The following is a 19,061-nucleotide window of genomic DNA, read 5'->3' on the forward strand; positions in this document are numbered from 1 at the left end:
CGTCATGCTTGACTGGGTGGGGGGAGGGGGAGGAGTTGGGAAGAAGAAAGGAAGAAAGAGAGGGAGGAAGGGAGGGGAATGAGAACGAAAAGACCAGTTGCTGCCCTAACAATACTACTGCGGGGGTGAAGCCAGATCAAATGTTTTTTTTCATACTGTTCCAAAGTTATTTACGGTAAAAACCTCCAGCGTGACCCTTTTAGGCACAAACAAAGCCTTGTTCTTTCTTAACAACTAGTCCCTTGATTTCCCACACGTTACGTTGAACAATGAGGTTGGGGGCACAGGATAAAGCAGATGACATCAACCTCCCTCAAGTCGGAGGCTTGTTTAGGAGTCCAAATTCTGGTCTGTGGCCAGCTAGCTGATTTCACAGAGGGCTCTACTGTCCAGACTGCCAGGCTGAGTATGCATATGGGGGCAATGGCTCAGATCAACCACCAGTCAGCAATTCACACAAGAAACAGCAGAGAAGTCACTGTACTCTGCTGGATTACCTTCATAAATCTGTTCCATTTTCCTAGAAACTAGGCTCAGTCTTCAGAAGTCATCATAAAGACATGGAATAGCCATTTCAATTTCTAAGCAGCCCTCTTCTCTACATCAGTTCAAAACAGAAGGCTGCAGGCAACTGTTCACCCAATAAGAGAGATTTAAATGAAGTAACATACTGTTTAACTTTTACAGAGAAGGAAACACAAGGTCAGAAATCTTATATATGATACAAAAAGAAACTAGCTTTTAATACTATCAAATGTTAATGTATCAATTAGCCTTCTGTACTAAACCACCTACTGATTGAACTGTTTCTAACCCATTGGACAATAGTCACATCAAATGTCAATTTGAAAGAGACAGATTTTTCCCAATAGAAAAAGATCAGCTCTCACTACAGATGCCAGTAATAAACCGAAGTAACTGTTCTAAATAAAAGAATCTCAAAACTATAGCATATATGTGTGCATGTGTGCGCACACACACACAAATCCTTCCAGAGCTTTCAGTGGGCAAAAAAAAAGTTAAAAGCCAATGGTTTCCCAGCTGCCAAGATGCTCCTTGATAATTTTTAGGCTTAAACTGTGATAGGCCTATGACTCAAGGCTGAACTCTTCAAATGATCTGTTTGGCTTTCTATAAGCTAGTTGGGAGAGAGTGGCACCACAACTGGATATAATGTCCAGGGAAAAATAATTGCACTTAGCAAACTGAATTGTTAATTAGCATTAGCACTCTTGAAAAATGACAATGAAAAAAAGTTAGACTGATTATATTATTTGGAAGAGGCTATAAAAAAGCATAAATCATTTCAGTTATCACCATTAAGCTTTTCTTTTCTTTTGGGTGATGATTAGGACAACTGCTCACAACTGCTTTTCTCTCTCTGTAATCTATTTCTAAAGTATAAATCGCCCTTAGGCAACAACTCATCTCATCCCCTAAAACTAATTCATCCTCCAATTTCCACTATTAACAAGCATTCTAACTAATAAATGGTACTGGAGCTTATTAAACTATTATGATATCATCTAGTCTTAATGAAAATGTGGTTTTCAGGGCGCCTGGGTGGCTCAGTTGGTTAAGCGACTGCCTCCGGCTCAGGTCATGATCCTGGAGTCCCGGGATCGAGTCCCGCATCGGGCTCCCTGCTCGGCAGGGAGTCTGCTTCTCCCTCTGACCCTCCTCCCTCTCATGCTCTCTGTCTCTCATTCTCTCTGTCTCAAATAAATAAATAAAATCTTTAAAAAAAAAAGAAAGAAAAGAAAATGTGGTTTTCAATTAAAAAATCAACAGAGTTGAGATTCTGAGCCCCTACAAGAGGCTTTTTATGGACCTGAAACAATGAAGAAAATGTATACATTCACTATAAATGATGAGTCAATACTTCTGTTTCAATTTCGTGTAGCAAAGTCTTTAAATCTGATACTACTTAACCTAAGTTAGCCTCACTTTGTGAAAAGAACAGGGATTGGCTATATGGGATAAATTCACTGGAAATCCCAACACAAAACACATAATACAGGCCTGAAGCAGAAATCTTAGCAGTAGAGTCCCGCCCATCATTTCAATCCATTTCTCTGTTCAGAAAGGCCTTCCCTGACCACTCAAATACTCTTTACCCTTCAGTCACTCCCTACCCACTTCTGTTTGATTTTTCTTTATAGTACTTATCACTACCTGCAATTGTGTGTATTTTTTGAACTTGTTTTTGTTCGCCAGTTGAGCTCAAGGACCTTGTCTGCTGTTCATCCCCATTTCCCCAGCTAGGTCTGGCATATACTAAATATTAAAATATTTCTTGCATGAATAGGAGAATCACAAACAAAATCCTCAGAATTCTCATATTATACTTTATCAGGTCACCACAATGACATAAAACAGGGGAGTCAGATTAGCAATTCAATTTTCATTCAGTAGAGAGGAAACAAAAGAATACTCATATATATGACCTATTCCCTGAATAATGAAGAACCACCTCAATTAGTCCTTCCAACAATTCTATGAGATCTATCATCCCCATCTTACAGATCAGAGACCCAAGGAGAAGAGTTAAGTAATTCCCTCAAGACCATATACCCTTTAAGTGGTGAAGCTGTTGAGATTTGAACTCAAATTTGTCTGACTCCAGATCCAGGTTCTTTCCACTATACTTCTATTTAATAAGGACTTCTATTTAATATGACTAATATATTTAATTCAGCTGTACAACAATAAGTACACAGTACTTAAACTTAAGACACAAAGATGAATGAGACATTAGACTTCACAAAATAAGCACCATACTACATCAAAAGTGCCATGTCAAACAGGTTATAATGGAAACACATAGGAGGGGTGTACAGGCAAACACCAGTCTAGATTAAGAGAACACTGTATTCAAGGAATTCATGGGGTTCAGTATGGTGAGAGTCAGGAGTGGGAGAAAAGTGAAGAGGGAGAAAGAGGAGAAAAAAATTAGAGATAAGGCTAGGACACTGCCAATTCATTTGTTCATTAACTCTTTATGTTGAAGTCCTACTATGCACTATGTGCCAGGCACTGTATTAGACAGGCATTTCAATGATGAGACATAGTCTCTGCTCAACTACATTCACAAAAATCCTTATGAAAGAGACTGCCTCATTCAGAGCAACAACAAAACATCAAGTCCAGTTGGCTAGGTTTTGCACTTCAGAAAGCCTCCAGCCCCCCTCTTAACCTCAACCCAAATGCTGCTTGAACCAAGGGTGGACAAATGACCAAAGAGAAGACATCAATAGGCTGTAAGAAACCTAGAATGTGGCCTGACACATAAAAAGAGTTAAACCAATCAGATTCTCTCACTCAAGAGGTGTACTTCAGAAGCAGAAATGATGTACAAAGAGAATCCTTGAGCAGTTTGGGACATGAGTGGTCAAAAGGTAAGAGAAAGTGAAGAGATGCTATGAAAAAGGTTGCAAACTATGATAAGGGACTGGATCAAGCCCACAAAAATGTTCTGTGGCCTGCACAGAATATCAAATTTTTTAAAATGACACCCAGCTTGCGGTCTCTAAAATACTATTCCCCACAAAATGGACCAGAACGCCTTGAAGGAATAACTGCTTCCAGGTCAGGGGTTGGACAAACAAAAGATGAGCCTAGGATACCCTGTTCCACAAAACAGGGAAGCTATCAAACCCTAATGGGGTTGTTGTCAAAAGGATACAGGAGTCAAAGGGACACCTGAGTATAAAGAAAGAACGCAACTGATAAAAACAATGACAATAACAAAAAAAGATTTCAGTGTAATACTTAAAATAAAACAAAATAAAAACCTGGGGCACCTAGGTCAGTCAGTTGAGAGTCCGACTCTTGATTTCGGCTCAGGTCATGATCTCAGGGTCTTGAGATCAAGCCGTGTGTTGGGCTCTGTGCTTAGCAGGGAGTCTGCTTCTCTCCCTCTGCCCTTGCCCCTGCTCGCTCTCTAACATAAATAAATAAATCTTAAAAAAAAAAACAACCTTCTTCAGACTACATCGGAAATGACAAGGGCAACAATCTCACTCTGAAAACTGTCAAGAAGGAATGAATTCTGTGTTTATCCTATAAATTTTAGGGTAACCAAATGGTCTTAAAAATTGATGAATTCTTGGGGCACCTGGGTGGCTCAGTCGGTTAAGCCGTTGCCTTCGGCTCAGGTCATGATCCCGGGGTCCTGGGATCGAGCCCCACATCGGGCTCCCTGCTCAGGGGAGAGCCTGCTCCTCCCTCTGCCTCTGCTTGTGCTCTGCCTACTTGTGCTCTCTCTCTCTCTCTCTGTTAAATAAATAAATACAATCTTTAAAAAAAAAAACTGATGAATTCTTGGGGCGCCTGGGTAGCTCAGCAGGTTGAGCATCTGACTCTTGATTTTGGCTCAGCTCATGATCTTGGGTCCTGGGATCAAGATCTGTGCTGGGCTCCATGCTCAGCAGGGAGTCTCCTTGTGATTCTCTCTCCCTCTCCCTGCTTGTCATGCACGTGTGCTCGCTCTTGCTCTCTAAAAATAAATAAATAAATCTTTAAAAAAAATCGATGAATTCTTTAAGACAGCTAACAGGAGCCTGGGTGGCTCAGTCAGTTAAGTATTTGCCTTCAGCTCAGGTCATGATCTCCAGGTCCTGGGATTGAGCCCCAAGTCAGGCTTCCTGCTCAGTGGGCAGTCTGCTTCTCCCTCTCTCCACTGCTCATGCGCGCTCTCTCTCTCAAATAAATAAAATCTTTAAAAAGAAAAAAAAGAATTCCAACTAATAAATACAGAAGGAATAACAAAATTAGAAAATCGTCATTACACAACCTTAATGAAACAATAAATTCACACAGCAGTTATCAATGGACTGATAGGTAAAAAGATCGATAAGAAGCTTTACAATGGAGGCTTTGGGCTGTCACCACCTTGGTAGGTAGAATACTGCCCATCTCTCCAAAGATGTCCACATCCTAATCTTTAGAACAGTTACGTTACATGGCAAAAGGGGTTTTGCAAGTGTGATTAGAGACTGAGATAAGGAGATTATCACAAGGGTCCTTATAAAAGAAAGAGAGAAGCAGAGGAGAGAGGGAGGGGTGGGAAAGAGGGAGAGAAAGAAAGATTTAGAGATACTAATTACTGGCTTTGAGGATGCAGGAAGGGGTCACCAACTAAAGGATGCAGGTGGTCTAGACCCTGGAAAAGGCAAGGAAACAGATTTTCCCCTAGAGTCTTCAGAAACAACACTGCCTTGTTGACACCTTGATTTTAGATAAATGAGCCCTGTTTTAAGTTACTGAGTTTGTCATAATTCGTTCTAGCAGCAGTAGGCCACTAACGCATACGTGAACCCACCAATCAATCTTAGCACTAAGAGGCATGAAAAGTACTGTGTGCTCTGCCATGATGCCACATGAAGTACTCTCACCCAAAAGATAAACCTGAATCTAATTACATCTTTACAACTGATTCCTTTTACAAGAAATATGGAGGAACTGTTTAAACGATACCTCAAGGAAGTAAACAGACAAATCCACAGTGTAGGACATTCTTTACAGACAATTGACTCTAACAATACAACTGCAAGCATTAAAAAAAAAAGGAGGCTGAGTGAATTGCTCTAAATTAAAGGGACCTGAGAGAGATACAACAAATTAATTTAAAAATATATTTCTGAGACAAGTGGAGAAACTTGAATATGACCTGAGTATACTATTAGCATTACTGTTAGTTTTGCAAGGTGTGATTATAGCCACATAACATTGTGATTATGTTCATATTTTTAAAGAGATTCATGCTGAAGTATGCAAGATTGAAATACCATGATATCTGGGATTTACTTTAAAACAATTCAGCATAAAATGTGAAGGGAGAGGCAGTTCCAATGAAAAAGGTGTGGCCACATCCTGATAATTACTAAATCTGGATACTGCATTTACAGTAGTAGCCTGACCGTACTCTTCTCTATAAAACTGCAAACAAACCAGGGTGTCTGGCTGGCTCAGTCAGTAGAGCATGAGACTCTTGATCTCAGGGTCCAGAGCTGAAGCCCCACGTTGGCAATGGACCCCACTTTAAAAAAAAAAGGAAAAAAAAAAACCTGCGAACAAACCAATGCCAAAGCCAAATTGAATTAGTCATATCTAAAGATTTTTTCTATTTATTTGACAGAGGGAGACACAGTGAGAGAGGGAACACAAGCAGGGGGAGTGGAAGAGGGAGAAGCAGGCTTCCCGCAGAGCAGGGAGCCCAGTGCGGGGCTTGATTCCAGACCTGAGCCGAAGGCAGACGCTTAACGACTGAGCCACCCAGGCGCCCTGAATTAGTAATATTTAAATATCAGGAGCTTTCACATCAAAATCTGGATTTCTGACTTCATATGAAAAATTAAATGTGGCAACAAGGTCTACATCAAGAGATTAGTACTGGCTACTCCAAATTAACAGTTTCTACTACTCCCGGTTATCCCCCATTTATTGTCACTGCTGCTGTTTTTATTTTTTTTTAAAGATTTTATTTATCTATTTGAGAGAGAGAGTGAGAGAGAGAGAGAGAGCACAAGAGAGAGGAGCAGGAGAGGGAGAAGCAGACTCCCCGCTGAGCAGGGAGCCCGATGTGGGACTGGATTCCTGGACTCCAGGATCATGACCTGAGCCGAAGGCAGTCGCTTAACCGAGCCACCCAGGCGCCCTGTCACTGCTGCTGTTTTTAAACATACCTGGGCCAATTCACTCATTTAGACTGCCTAGTGGGCATTTGGGTTTAGGACCCCAGGAGTAGTTCAATTAGGCTGACTAGAAGCAAGAGAACAGAGCAGACATGGGGAGGGTGACTGAGTGCTAGCGTGTAGATGTACAGACTCCTGCTATTGAGGTCTCTCCAGCAACTTTGGAGACAGATTAATTCCCATGAGGCCATAAAGCTACACTATGCTTCCTGTGTAAGTGCTCACTAGAAGCAGGCCATATGCATGATATTCTGGAAAATACGAACATGAAAATAATTCCTGCCCTCGGGATAGTAACAGTCTAATAAGATAAGGTATAAAGAAAAATAGCTACAATATAAGATGAAAATAAGTGAGTTTAGGGTATTGTTCAGGGTGGCTCATATAAAATGCAAAGTGGAGAGTAACAAAGTATATAAAACTTCAGAAACCGATCATAAAGAGTACTACAGAGCACGTTGGGAAATTTAAACTTTATCAGATTAGCAATAGTGAATCACTGAAGGATTTCAAATTAGAAATACAAATCAGAACGGCAACACTGGAGATGAGAGTAAAGTCTCCCTCATTGCTCAAATTCTCTTATTCTATGTACTATATCCTTTGAGGAGCCAGCAGCATGACCCCCAAAACGTCTATTTAAACCTCTAAAATTATACAATCACAGCTTTCTTGGTCAGACAGAAGTTTGGTACCTGAAGAGAATAATAAAAAGTCTGTATCTCCCAAATAAAGCATAAATAAATTGCATTTATTACCACTACTGGGTTCCAATACCTTAAACATAAATTATAGTCTTATTACACCCTAAGCTCTATTAAAATATTTCTTCCTATTTAGTCTAAGACCCATTTTGTTAAAAAAAAACAAACAAAAAAACGCTTATTGCGAATAAATAACGCACAATCAAATCTTGACTAAGATCATGTTACATTAACATTTCAAAGATCGGGCTGGTCAACCTAATGGCAAAATAGGACCAAACTGGCATTATAATAGTAGTTGTCACCATCCAAGAGTATCGCTGAAATTTATATAGAAATTGGCCAAATCCAGACTCTGGGGTACCATAAAAGAAAGTATTACAGACTGAGACCATTTTGCGATCGACTTTAATCAATCACAGGAATTACAAATAAAAAGCAAGGAGAGCATAAAATTGCAGTACTTTTCTTTCACCTTACTTAACTCCCAAAGTAAAAATTCCGGCTCTGACATCAATTTATTCTACACGTCTTTGAGCCTCAGTTTGCTCAGGTGTAATATGAGGCCAAGAGTACCTACTTCATAGGGCACAGTACGAACTAAATGGTATCGCATATAAAGTGGCACAGGACCTGACACAGCTAATGCTCAATAAAAACAGGTTTCATTATTACAGTAAGCTTCAGTGCCTCCATGATTTTCCTGCAGGTCCCAGTCTGAAAATACCCACGAATACTCAACACCCAGAGACTTCTCTGGAGAAACAAGTCACAGTTCAAGATACCTAACACTGCAACTGGTATGAGAGCCCGACCACGACCCAAAGTCGAGGCGGCCCCAGCTCAGCTGTCACCACATCCGCCAAGGCTTCGCGGTCCTTCTAAGGGTTCCCTGGCATTGGCGCCCGGCCCCGCCCCGCGAACGCCAACGAGCGGGGTGAGGGGGCGGTCTCGACAGCGCACCCTTTGTGCTTCGGGGAGACTAGGCCGCCCCCGAGGCCTCCGCCCGCCGGCTCCCCTCCCCATCCTCAGCCTCCCCTAGTCGACGCCTACGGCCTTCCGTCCCCGCGCCGCCCACTGCCGCACCTTGAGGTGGGTTCGCAGGCCGCCAGCGCCCCCAGACTGGTCGGTGATCTCGTACGCGCCCGTCACCAGCAGGTCCTTGTGGATCTCCTCGCGGAGGCACTTGCGGGAGTTTACGGGCAGATGGAAGGAGATGGCGAGCACCGAGCTGGGGCCGAGCAGGAGTAAAAGCAGCAGTGCTAACGGGCAAGGGCCACGCTGAGCTGGTGGGCCAGACAAACCAGACATGGTGCCGGAGACTGTTCACCCCCTCGGGCCTCTACCACGCCGGAACCGGGAGGGCCCACGTGATTCACCTCTGACCTAATGCCGTGGGCGCCATTTTGGAGACTGGCAAATGGACGAGGGCTATATTATAAGTCTTTTGAAAGGGAAGAAAGGATACGACACCACCCAGTATCCACAAGTTAAGGTGGTTAAATAAGATTTTCTAGACGGTAACCTCAAAGGTTTTATTTTTGTTGAGCTTAATGACCGCTCAGTCAGCCGTAACAAGTATGGGCAGCCCTGGAAGTAATTCTCCTTTAGCTTCCGGAAGTAGTACCCGGGAGTTTTTGTTTTTTGTTTTTTTTTTAAGGTCGGTGATACCATAGCAACCAACCCCCAATAGGAAACAGCCACAAGGCCCTTCGTAGGGCCCACCCACCAGCCGCCAAGGTGCTCCCGACGGAGGCAGATGTGCAGTCCCAGCATCTTGCAGCCTCAGTGACAACTGGGACTTTGAGCACTTAAGAAGAAAATTTTGAGAGGCTGAGCGGAAAGACTCCAATTTGGCTATTAGGCGAGCGGGGCCAGTATCTCAGATTAGCTATACGGGTTACCTGGTGAATGTGAGCTGGGCGGCATCCGGTTCATGCACTTGAGCAGAGTATTTGGGCTAAAGTGACGGCCTTCTGAATGTGCATCTTATTTAGTAAACCTTAGGTGCCTACTATGTTAGGTAACATTAAAACAGAATTTGGGTTTTGTATTTTTTTTAAGATTTTACTTTTAAATAATCTCTTATGTCCAACGTAGGGCTCGAACCCACAACTCTTGAGATAAAAGTGTTGCTTGCCCCACCCACTGAGCCAGGCGGCGCCCCTGTATTTTGTATTTAAATTGAATAAAACAGTGTTTTAGTTCAGTCTAAGAGATGGAGCTGATGCGGTTTACCAGATAAGCGCTGTCAAGTTATTTGTGTGTTTTAAATGCATAAACACCTTAGGGATCAAATAGGCTAGTCTGTAGTAAGTAAATTTACACTATAATCATTCATGTGTTTCTTTAACAAATATTTATTGAGTACCTACTATGTGCCGGACACTATACTATGCATAAATACTAACATGTATTGATTTAACAAATCACTATTGCTGTCAAATATTCAGGGCTGAAGAAAATATGAAGATGAAAAAGGAATACACAACAGTCTATGTTTAGAATCATCTATTTTGATTAGTGTTCATTGAGCATCTGCAGAAATACCCAGAAGATGGACTATCTGCTTTTAGCGATTTAAATGATTGTTCAGTATTTAATATCTCCTTTCAGCCCATCTAGTTCTTCTCCCGGAACTGAAGTCCCACAAGCAAAACAAGAACAAACATAAAGGAGCTGTAAAGCATTTTAAAATTTGACAAATGTCATGTAATAATTATTTTATGAGGTGTCCTTTTAGGATCATTTAGTTTGATTATTTTATCCCTGATCTAAGATAAGACTGCTAGTCTACTCAGTACATCATGATAATTTGCATTGGCCTTTTCCCTGCCAGTGCAGGAGATCAGTACCAAGGAGTCATCTACTTCATTGTTTACTCTCAGCCCTTAGGATCTGCTGACCATCAGCCAAAGATTTGCAACCCATAAAATCCTGGGTATGTGTGTGCGTGTTTTAATTTCCATCTTACATTTATATAATAGCTTATATGTTTTTAAATATCTTCACATAATTATCTCGCTTGACATTTTCAAACACCATAGGCTAGGCAAGTCTGTTCATTTTACAGATGAGGGAAACTGAACTGAGGTCCTCAGAGGCCAAAGAGCTTTCAGACCCAAATCCCATTGTTTAAAAGTGACAAAGTCAGTCTGAGGGTCCGAGCCTTCTTCAGGAAGGCGCTATTATTTATTATTTTACAGATGAAGAAACTGAGACTTAGAGAGATTTATTCACTTTCCTAGGTCACAGCCCACATGTACTTTCTTGTCCTATATTCTCATATAGCCTGCCTCCACCTATTTCCTGTTCCCCTTCCCTCCTTCATATTTTTCTCCATAGCACTCACCACTGTTTCATACAGTATACGTTTTACTTATTTGTCGTGTTTATTAATCTGTGTCCCTAGCTAGGGTATCTGTTTTGTGAGAGGAAGAGCTTTTTGTCTATTTTGTCCACTGCTTTATCTTCTGAATCTAAAATAGGGCCTCGTCTACAATAAATACAGGCTCAGTAAATTCAAGATTGATTCCTTAGCTCCTAGCAAAAGGCCTAACAGCAAATTCCTTCCATTATTCCTTAGCTGTTTTCACGCAAATTTATTTAATCCATAACGTATCTAAAGTGTAGGTATGATTTCAGTTTTGCCAACAAAATGGGTATCTTTTTTTAAAATTGAAAAATGTGTTATTGTTTTCATATAAGAACACAGAAAAAAAACCCCAAACCATTCTCCCCTGTATACTGTGCACCTAGAGGGCTGAGTAGATACTCCTGGGGAGCCCAGACTTTAAACTCTGTATCTGCATTAAAGAAGGTGCATTTTACATCTGTTGTGGGGAAAAGAGAGCAAATGGAATGTGTCACAAAACCAGAAAAAAATGTTTCTTCTTAGCCTCACAGTCTTTGACATCCCATCAGCCTGAAACTTCCCCAGCCAGACCCAGGTTCCCAAGATTCCCAAGACCCTGGAGGTAAACAGATGTACCAGGACACACTCTTTACCCAGACTATCCCTTAGCCACAGGTTTCTCAACCTTTCGTTGATATGAGAGGGAACAGGCTTAAAATACACCTCCCCCTCCCAGACAGTGAATCAGAAGCTCTTATTAAAAATCTGCATTTGTAATAAACTTGCTGGGCCATTCTGTGGTCAGAAGTCCTTGGAAGCACTTCTGCCTTCTGCCTTCTCGATGCCTCCTTTAACCAGCCTTATCCTCCAGTGTGGCTTGAGGCTCCCCACTCCAATGCAGAAGCAGTCAAGACTTCCTAACTCTGTGTCCCTGCCCATTCGTGTGTACAGTCCCACTAACAGTGTGTACTTGTGTAGTTTTAGCTAAAACAAGATGGGTTCTATGAAGATGCCTGGGTGGCTCAGTTGGTTAAGTGACAGCCTTTGGCTCAGGTCATGATCCTGGAGTCCCTGGATCGAGTCCCGCATCGGGCTCCCTGCTCGGCAGGGAGTCTGCTTCTCCCTCTGACCCTCCCCCCTCTCATGTGCTTGCTCTCTCTCATTCTCTCTCTCTCAAATAAATAAATAAAATCTTTAAAAAAAAAAAAAAGATCCTTTTGGAGAGCAATTTGGCAATATTTGTCATGTGACATACTCTTTGACCCAGAGAGTGATTTCAAGGACTACTATGGGTCCTCTAATTTCTACAGTCCCCCTGGACCTGTTCCTGGAACCTTTGTGCTGCCCTTGGGGGTGATCTCATCCAGTCCCATGACTTTAAATGCATCCATAGGCTGATAACTCCCAAATGTGGATTTCCAGCCCTGACCTCTCCTCTAAACTCCAGAGTCTATATCAGGCTCCCTACTTGACATCTCCAAATTGGATGACTAATAGGCAACTCATACTTAACTCTTAATTTCCCCCTCTCCCCCCACTCCCAAATCTGCTTCTTCCCCATCTCAGTACATGGCACCACCTTATACTTCTTCACTGAGGCCGTCCTTGTTTCCTCTTTCTCTTACCCCATGCCCACACAGAGCCAATTCATCAGCGCGTCCTACCCGTTCTGTGTCCTAAATATATGCCAATCAGTTTCTACTTCTCTCTAAGCCAAGATTTGGCAAACTACTCCCCAGCTAGGTAGGCCAAGTCCAGCATGCAAACTCCTGTTCTTATATCACCCAAGAGATTATGTGGTTCACAAAACCTAGAATGTTTATTATGTGATCCTTTACAGAAAGAGTTTGTTTCTCTCACCTACATGAGAAAACAGCCTCCCTACTGTTGTCTCTGCTTCCGTTCTTGCCCCCACTATGCTCCTTAATACACCTTTAATGATTTTTCAAAAAAAAAAAAGTAAATCAGATCAATCAGAATACAGTCCATATAACTCATCACAGCCCCAAAGCCCACTGTGGTCTGGCTCCTGCCTACCTTTCTAATCTCATTTTACCCAGTGATCACTCCCTCCCACCACCCAACCATTTACTCTCCTATCTATGGCATCAGGGCCTTTGCACTTCCTGTCTACCTGGAGTACTCTCTCCCAGATATTGTCCCATGGACTCTAGACTCTGCAGGCTGCTCTGCATCATTCAGGTCCCAACTCCAAGGTCTCCTCCTAGAGAGCCCACCCTGCATAAGTAACACTGTCCCCAGGTTATTTTCTGTCCCACGATCTAGTTTTATTATCTATATAGCACGTGTTGCTTTTTGTTTTGTTTTGTTTTTTTAAAGATTTTATTTATTTGATAGAGAGAGACACAGCGAGAGAGGGAACACAAGCAGGGGGAGTGGGAGAGGGAGAAGCAGGCTTCCTGCCGAGCAGGGAGCCCGATGCGGGGCTCGATCCCAGGACTCTGGGATCATGACCTGAGCTGAAGGCAGACGCTTAACGACTGAGCCACCCAGGTGCCCCTAGCACATGTTGATATTTAAGAGTATCTTGAGATTTCTTATTTATTATCACCCAGCCCTACTAGCATTTTAGCTCTAAGAAAACAAGGTCTTTGTTTTGTGCCTGATATATCCCTAGGCCAGGTACAATACCCTGTAAATACTGGGTGCTCAACAAATATTTGGTGAATGGATGAAAGAATACAACATAAAATAAAGCATTTAGCACATCAACATAGAGCAGTTGCTCAATAAATGCCAGTTCCTCTATCTAGTATTTTAATTGCCATTTTTCACATGGAGAAGCTGAGGTCCAAAGCTGTTAAGTGACTTGCCTCAAGCCATACAGTGAGTCAGTGTTAGAGTTGAGAATAGAAACGAGAGCTCCTAACTGCACACCAATTTTCAGACATAGTTGTCATTACATTTGATAAAACACGGCATTTTTATTGAGTTCCCACACTACTGAGAAGTTTTAGGTTCCTTTTTTCTATCCTCACTTATATTCGTAATACAACTTTTGTGTTTAAGCGAATTTAAGTCTCCCAGAATATCCGTGAAGTTGTCAATAGTTGGTGTGAAACCGGTAGCATCTATTAGCATCTCCCCTCAATTCACTTACTTGGGAAAAAAAAAAAAAAAGATTTGTCTTCCTCTCCAGATTCCCATGGTGCTAAATTTTTATCTTCCTAGGTGGGAAACAAGAACCCTTCACCAATTCTCCATTGAAATTAATGTCAAAAAAAAAAAAGAAAAGAAAAAAAGAAATTAATGTCTTTCATCAATGTTGTCCCTAGAACATGTCAAGATAAACTATCAGGACCCTGCCTTACATGTTACAGCCTGTAAACCCTGATTACCAGGATTAACATTCTAGTAATATATGTGAGCTGAGAGCACTCAGAAGTCTGGATTTAACAACAACAACAAAAAACAATTATTAGGAAGAATTTTAGAGATGATGCAAGTTAAGGATATAAAACGTATCCCAAAAGAACAAGTTTCAGAAAGCTTAAGGGCCATCACATGAACCATCACCACTACCCACATGCCTTGAGAGCAAACCAAAGTTTTGGGAGTTGAAGATGGGAGGTATCTCTTCTGCCCCATAGGCATTGTTTGTTTACGGAGAACACCAGCCCTAGAGCCCAGTGCAGAGAGGTGAAGTCCTGGAGTCCTGGAAGGCAAAATCTCAAGGCAGGTATAAGGTGAAAAGAAATCTACTGGACCAGTTGGAGTGGAAGAACCAAGGGACAGAAAAGAAGAGCTGTGAAGGTGGGACTCTAGGAGAGAAGGAAGTAGGGTCAGGGAGGTAAGATGGGAACTGCAGGGGCCCCTTGTTTACCTTATGTCTATGGCCACATATGCTACAAAGAAAAAAAGTATTGAGAAAGAAGAAATGGGAAAATTACTCAGTGAGTAATTTGTCAAGTAGCCCCAGAGTTGAAACCCTCCAAAGGAGGATTAACAGAGAGCCAAATGTATCTACCTCCAAATGTTAGCTACACACTGCATCTGGACACAGCCATGCCTGAAGCTTGTCCATATGCAGATCCTCAGAAGGCTTGGGATTACTTCAAAAGTACTCTAAGACCTTAAAGCTGGGTGACGTGGAGCATAGGACTACACTGTTTTTGGCCTTCTCTCTTGATTCTGAGAACATTTTGGGTTTTCTCTCCAATGTATTTTCTTTGATAGGCTACTAATCGGCCAACATCTGGTGTCCGCCATTACCAGTTGTCTCTGAAATCCACCAAAACTCATTTTTCAACCAATGCTCCATCTTGTGAGAGACACAGACAGTACGGATGGGACAAGAGCACCAGCTGCAGGAACCTTGATAATGCCTGTATGACTTCCCTGTTCTTACTTAACTGGAATCACCCAAACAGCTCTTTAAAAACTGCCAATGCCTAGGACTCACCTAGAACCCACCTCATACCACTGAAAACAGAGTAGCTGGGTATAATTCCTAGGGATACCATATTTCAGTGGTTCCCTGACTTTGCTGCCCACTGAAATCATCTGGGGATGTTTTAAAAATGCTAATGCCAGACTCTCACCCTCAGACATTCTCATGTAAATGGTATGGGCTGTAGCCTGGGCATTGGGATTTTGAAAAACTTCCTTGGGACCCAACATGCATCCAGGGGTGAAAACAAATGCTCCACCCTCACCCTTTCTAACCCAGTTCCTATTTTCAACACCTCACCTTTCAATGCCTTTTAAGTAGTGTGCTCTCAGTAAATATTTCTTAGCTTGATTTCTCCTGCTGAAGCCCTCTGCCCTCTCTCCTAGAACACAACACAAAATTAGTCCTCTGGTAAGTAGAGTACCTGGAACACCAGCTTGGGGACAAGGTTCATTCCTCGGCTGGCCACGTTCTACCAGCTCAAGTGTTATAGAGAGGGAGGAATGAGAAGCCAGGGCTTCAGATGAGGAGGAAGCTCTCTGCAGGCACATGAGGGAGCCTTTTTCTTCTCCCTTGCAGAAAATCCTTGTGGCACGTGGACAAGGAAGTATTAATAACCTTTCTAAAGAGGTACTTCTCCAAGATTTGGTGTTTCACAGACCACATCCAGTGCTCTCAGTTCTACAGATGGCCAACTTCTGCATTTCAGATAGCAGCTGCCAAAGATAGATCAACTTGCATCCCTAAAGCAGAAGACCCAGCTATGGGGAAGGGAACCATCAGAATCTCTAAGCCAGAGGTCAAACGCCACCACCCACATGTTGGTCAGGGCCAAGAATACCGACCACCAAGCAAAATCCTTGCGGAGTCTTTTGGATTGAAGTTAAAGTAACAACATCACAGCATTATAATAATCAGGGCTTCATCACAAGCCCACATGGAGAGCCATGGACTGAACATCCCATAGATGTATGTTCTAGACAGGGGTCCTGGCTCTGCCCTGCCACCACTTACTGGGTGACCTTGGGCTGGAAATTGTGCTTTCTAGGTGTGACTTCCTCCTTTGTAAAATGTGAAGCCAGAAGACTGAGCCTTTCTTTGACTTCTCACAAGTCTTCATCCAAGGAGAAATGGAGAAGATGCAAGCTTGCAAAGGTGATGCCCCCAAGTCACTAACAGGTGTGCTCTACCACCCTCCTTTAGGGCCTGGTGTCCTGCCTGGGGATTCAGCAAGCACAGCTGAGTTGTCTGCAGGCTGTGACCTCCACAGCTCAGTGTCTAATCACCAAGACCTCCCCAGGGTGAATGGTGTGAGTAGGATGAAAGCGTGTGTTAGTTTCTGAGAGCTGCCATAACAAATCACCAGGAACTGGATGGCTAACAACAGAAATGTATTGTGGAAGCAGTCTGGAAGCCAGAAGTCTGAAACCAAGGAATCAGCGGGATGTACTCCATCTGAAGACTCCAGAGGAGAATCCTTCCTCACCTCTTCTGGCTTCTGGTAGCTCCACGCATTCCTTTGCTTGTGGCTGTGTAACTCCCATCTCTGCCTCTGTCTTCACATAGACTTCTCTCTGTGTCTTTCCTGTCTGTCTCTGGTAAGGACACTTGTCTTTGGATTTAGGATCCACACAGATAATCCAGGATGGTCTCATGTCAAGATCTTTAACTTAATTACATCTGCAAAGACCCTTTTTCCAAATAAAGTCACGTGGACAGGTTCCCCGGGGGTAGGACTTCAACATATCTTTTGGGGGACACAATTTAACCCAATACAGCCTCCAAATGGAGAAGGGTAGAAGGGTGGACAAAATCCTACCCATCCTTAAAGCCCAGGTCATCATTTCGCAATGTATGCAAATATTGAATCATTATGTTGTACATCTGAAATTAATATAATGTTATATGTCAATTATATCTCAATAAAAAAAAAGCCTAGGTCAAATGCTACCTTATCCGGGAGACCTGGTCACCTCATGCCACTCAGATATTATCCCCACTGGACCATCTAGTTATTCCTGCACTGTTCATGTGTTCTCTTCCTACCTCCAGACCACCTGCATCAGAATCACCTAAGGAGCTGGTTAAAAAATACAAATTTCTGACCTCCCTGCTCCAGCCCCTATTACCGTCCCTGCTGCCAGAGGCAGGCTTTCTGGGCAGGGCGTGCTGGAATGTGCATTTTAGATCATCTCCTGGGAGAGTCTGATGTCCCAGAGGTTTGAGAAGCCCCATGATATGCTGTGAACTCCATGACCCATTCTCGGCTGTATCTCTGATGTCTTACATATATTTAAGCTGATGAGAGGCAGGATGTACGGGTATGAACCTGGCGTCTGAGTGCCTAAGTTCTGAAGCCCACTACCTGTGTGACTTCAGGCTGCTTACCTAAACCCTCTGTGCTTCTGCTTCCTCACGTAAATGAGGTTAAGTATAATGCCTACTTATAAGGTTGTGGGGAGGATTAAGTGAAATAAAACACCTGCAACATAGAACCGTGTCTGGCACATACGACGCACTCAGTGAACTTAAGTTGTCATGAAACAGAACAGGTTGCCAGGGGCTTCTTCTTTTCACTATATTCCTAGATCCCTCCTTCCCAGGAACAAACGCTGATCGTCCCACCATCATCAGTTACTGCTAATATTTCCTGAGCCTTTCTCTCTTCCAGGCACCGTGCTGAGCTCAATACGTGCTTTATCTCATTCCATGAGCACAACAATGGTATAGAAAGCTGGTATTACTACTAATCTCTCATTTTATGGCTAAGGAAACTGAGGGTCAGACAGGTTAAGAAATTTCCCCAAAGTCCCACAGTCAGCGAATGCTTCCGTGCACTCCTACCCCACCCCACCCCCCAGCAAGGCACTCCCTGTGCCCTCAGTCCCAGCTTCCTAAAGCTCCCTCGCAATTTCCCCACACCAAATCCCATCTTTTCTGTTCCCTCCAAGCCATGCTTCTATGCTTTGCTTTCTTGGTATGGGGTCCTTCAAGAAAATGTCCTCTTCTCAGAGGTATTGAATCAAGTCATATTTCTCCTCCATTTTCCTGGAAGTCCCTTCAAATCCCAATCGGCCCTCAGGTCTCCCAAACCCAAATCCCAACCCTGCCTCTCACACAGCCACTCTGACTGGTTTCTCCCACAGCCTCCTGGTGGCCCTTGTATCCACCGAGAGCGTGCCTCTCTTCTTCCCTTGCTTCTGTCGCTCCTTCAAGTGGGGGAATCCTATAGGCCTGGATGTCAGGGAAGCCAACAACCAGTCAACCCTCAAAATGTCCCTCCCATCCTTCCCTAAGTGCCAGGTCTCTTTGCCACCCCTAACTCAGCCTCTGTCATAGAGGGGCCTTTTACCCTGCCCCACTCTGCTGCCCACCCTCCCACTTCTTGTCCCTGGCCCAGGGCATGGGGCCACTATCAGGCATACAGGCCTTATCACTACACAAACACTTCCTCTTTCCCCAATACTGGTTCTCACACAATAGGTAATCAGGGTAAACTTCCTCTGACAATTTACTGAGCAAACACTCACTATGCCTCTGCCCTATGCTAAGTCCTGTGGGGAATCCAATCCTGGTCTCCACCTTGAGGAACCTTGAATCTGGTCGAGCTGAAGCACAAAAATGAGTGTCAGATGCTCTGACGCTTTGTGGGCCAGCACACCTGGGTTCTAATCCCATTTCTGCTCTCTATTCTATTAGCTGTCTATACTTTGGAATAAGTTACTTACCCTTCCCGATCTTGAGTGCCCTTAGCTCTGAAATGGGAATAACACGGCCTAGGCGTGCTGCGAGAATGAACTAAGATAAGATCCACAAGAGACCTGGCAGAGTGCCCGAGATAAAGACATTAGCTCCAGGGCTCCTGGGGGAGGGCGAAGGGTCTGCCAGGAGCCCCA

At 43.2% G+C, this 19,061-nt stretch overlaps 1 protein-coding gene across 1 annotated transcript in view; it reads right to left on the minus strand.

Moving 5' to 3' along the window:
• The window catches only part of TMED10 (transmembrane p24 trafficking protein 10), a 38,567-nt gene extending 29,697 nt beyond the window's left edge, over positions 1–8,870 (minus strand). Inside the window, exon 1 of the mRNA XM_045901260.2 lies at positions 8,486–8,870. Within this exon, the coding sequence (XP_045757216.1) occupies positions 8,486–8,710 (225 nt within the window). The 5' untranslated portion in view covers positions 8,711–8,870. The remainder of the gene's footprint in view (positions 1–8,485) is intronic.
• Between the last annotated feature and the right edge of the window lie 10,191 nt (positions 8,871–19,061).

Source organism: Mirounga angustirostris, unplaced genomic scaffold (assembly GCF_029215605.1).
Source record: "Mirounga angustirostris isolate CCGP_5_RB_7025 unplaced genomic scaffold, mMirAng1.0.hap1 SCAF_9, whole genome shotgun sequence".
Taxonomy (NCBI): domain Eukaryota; kingdom Metazoa; phylum Chordata; class Mammalia; order Carnivora; family Phocidae; genus Mirounga; species Mirounga angustirostris.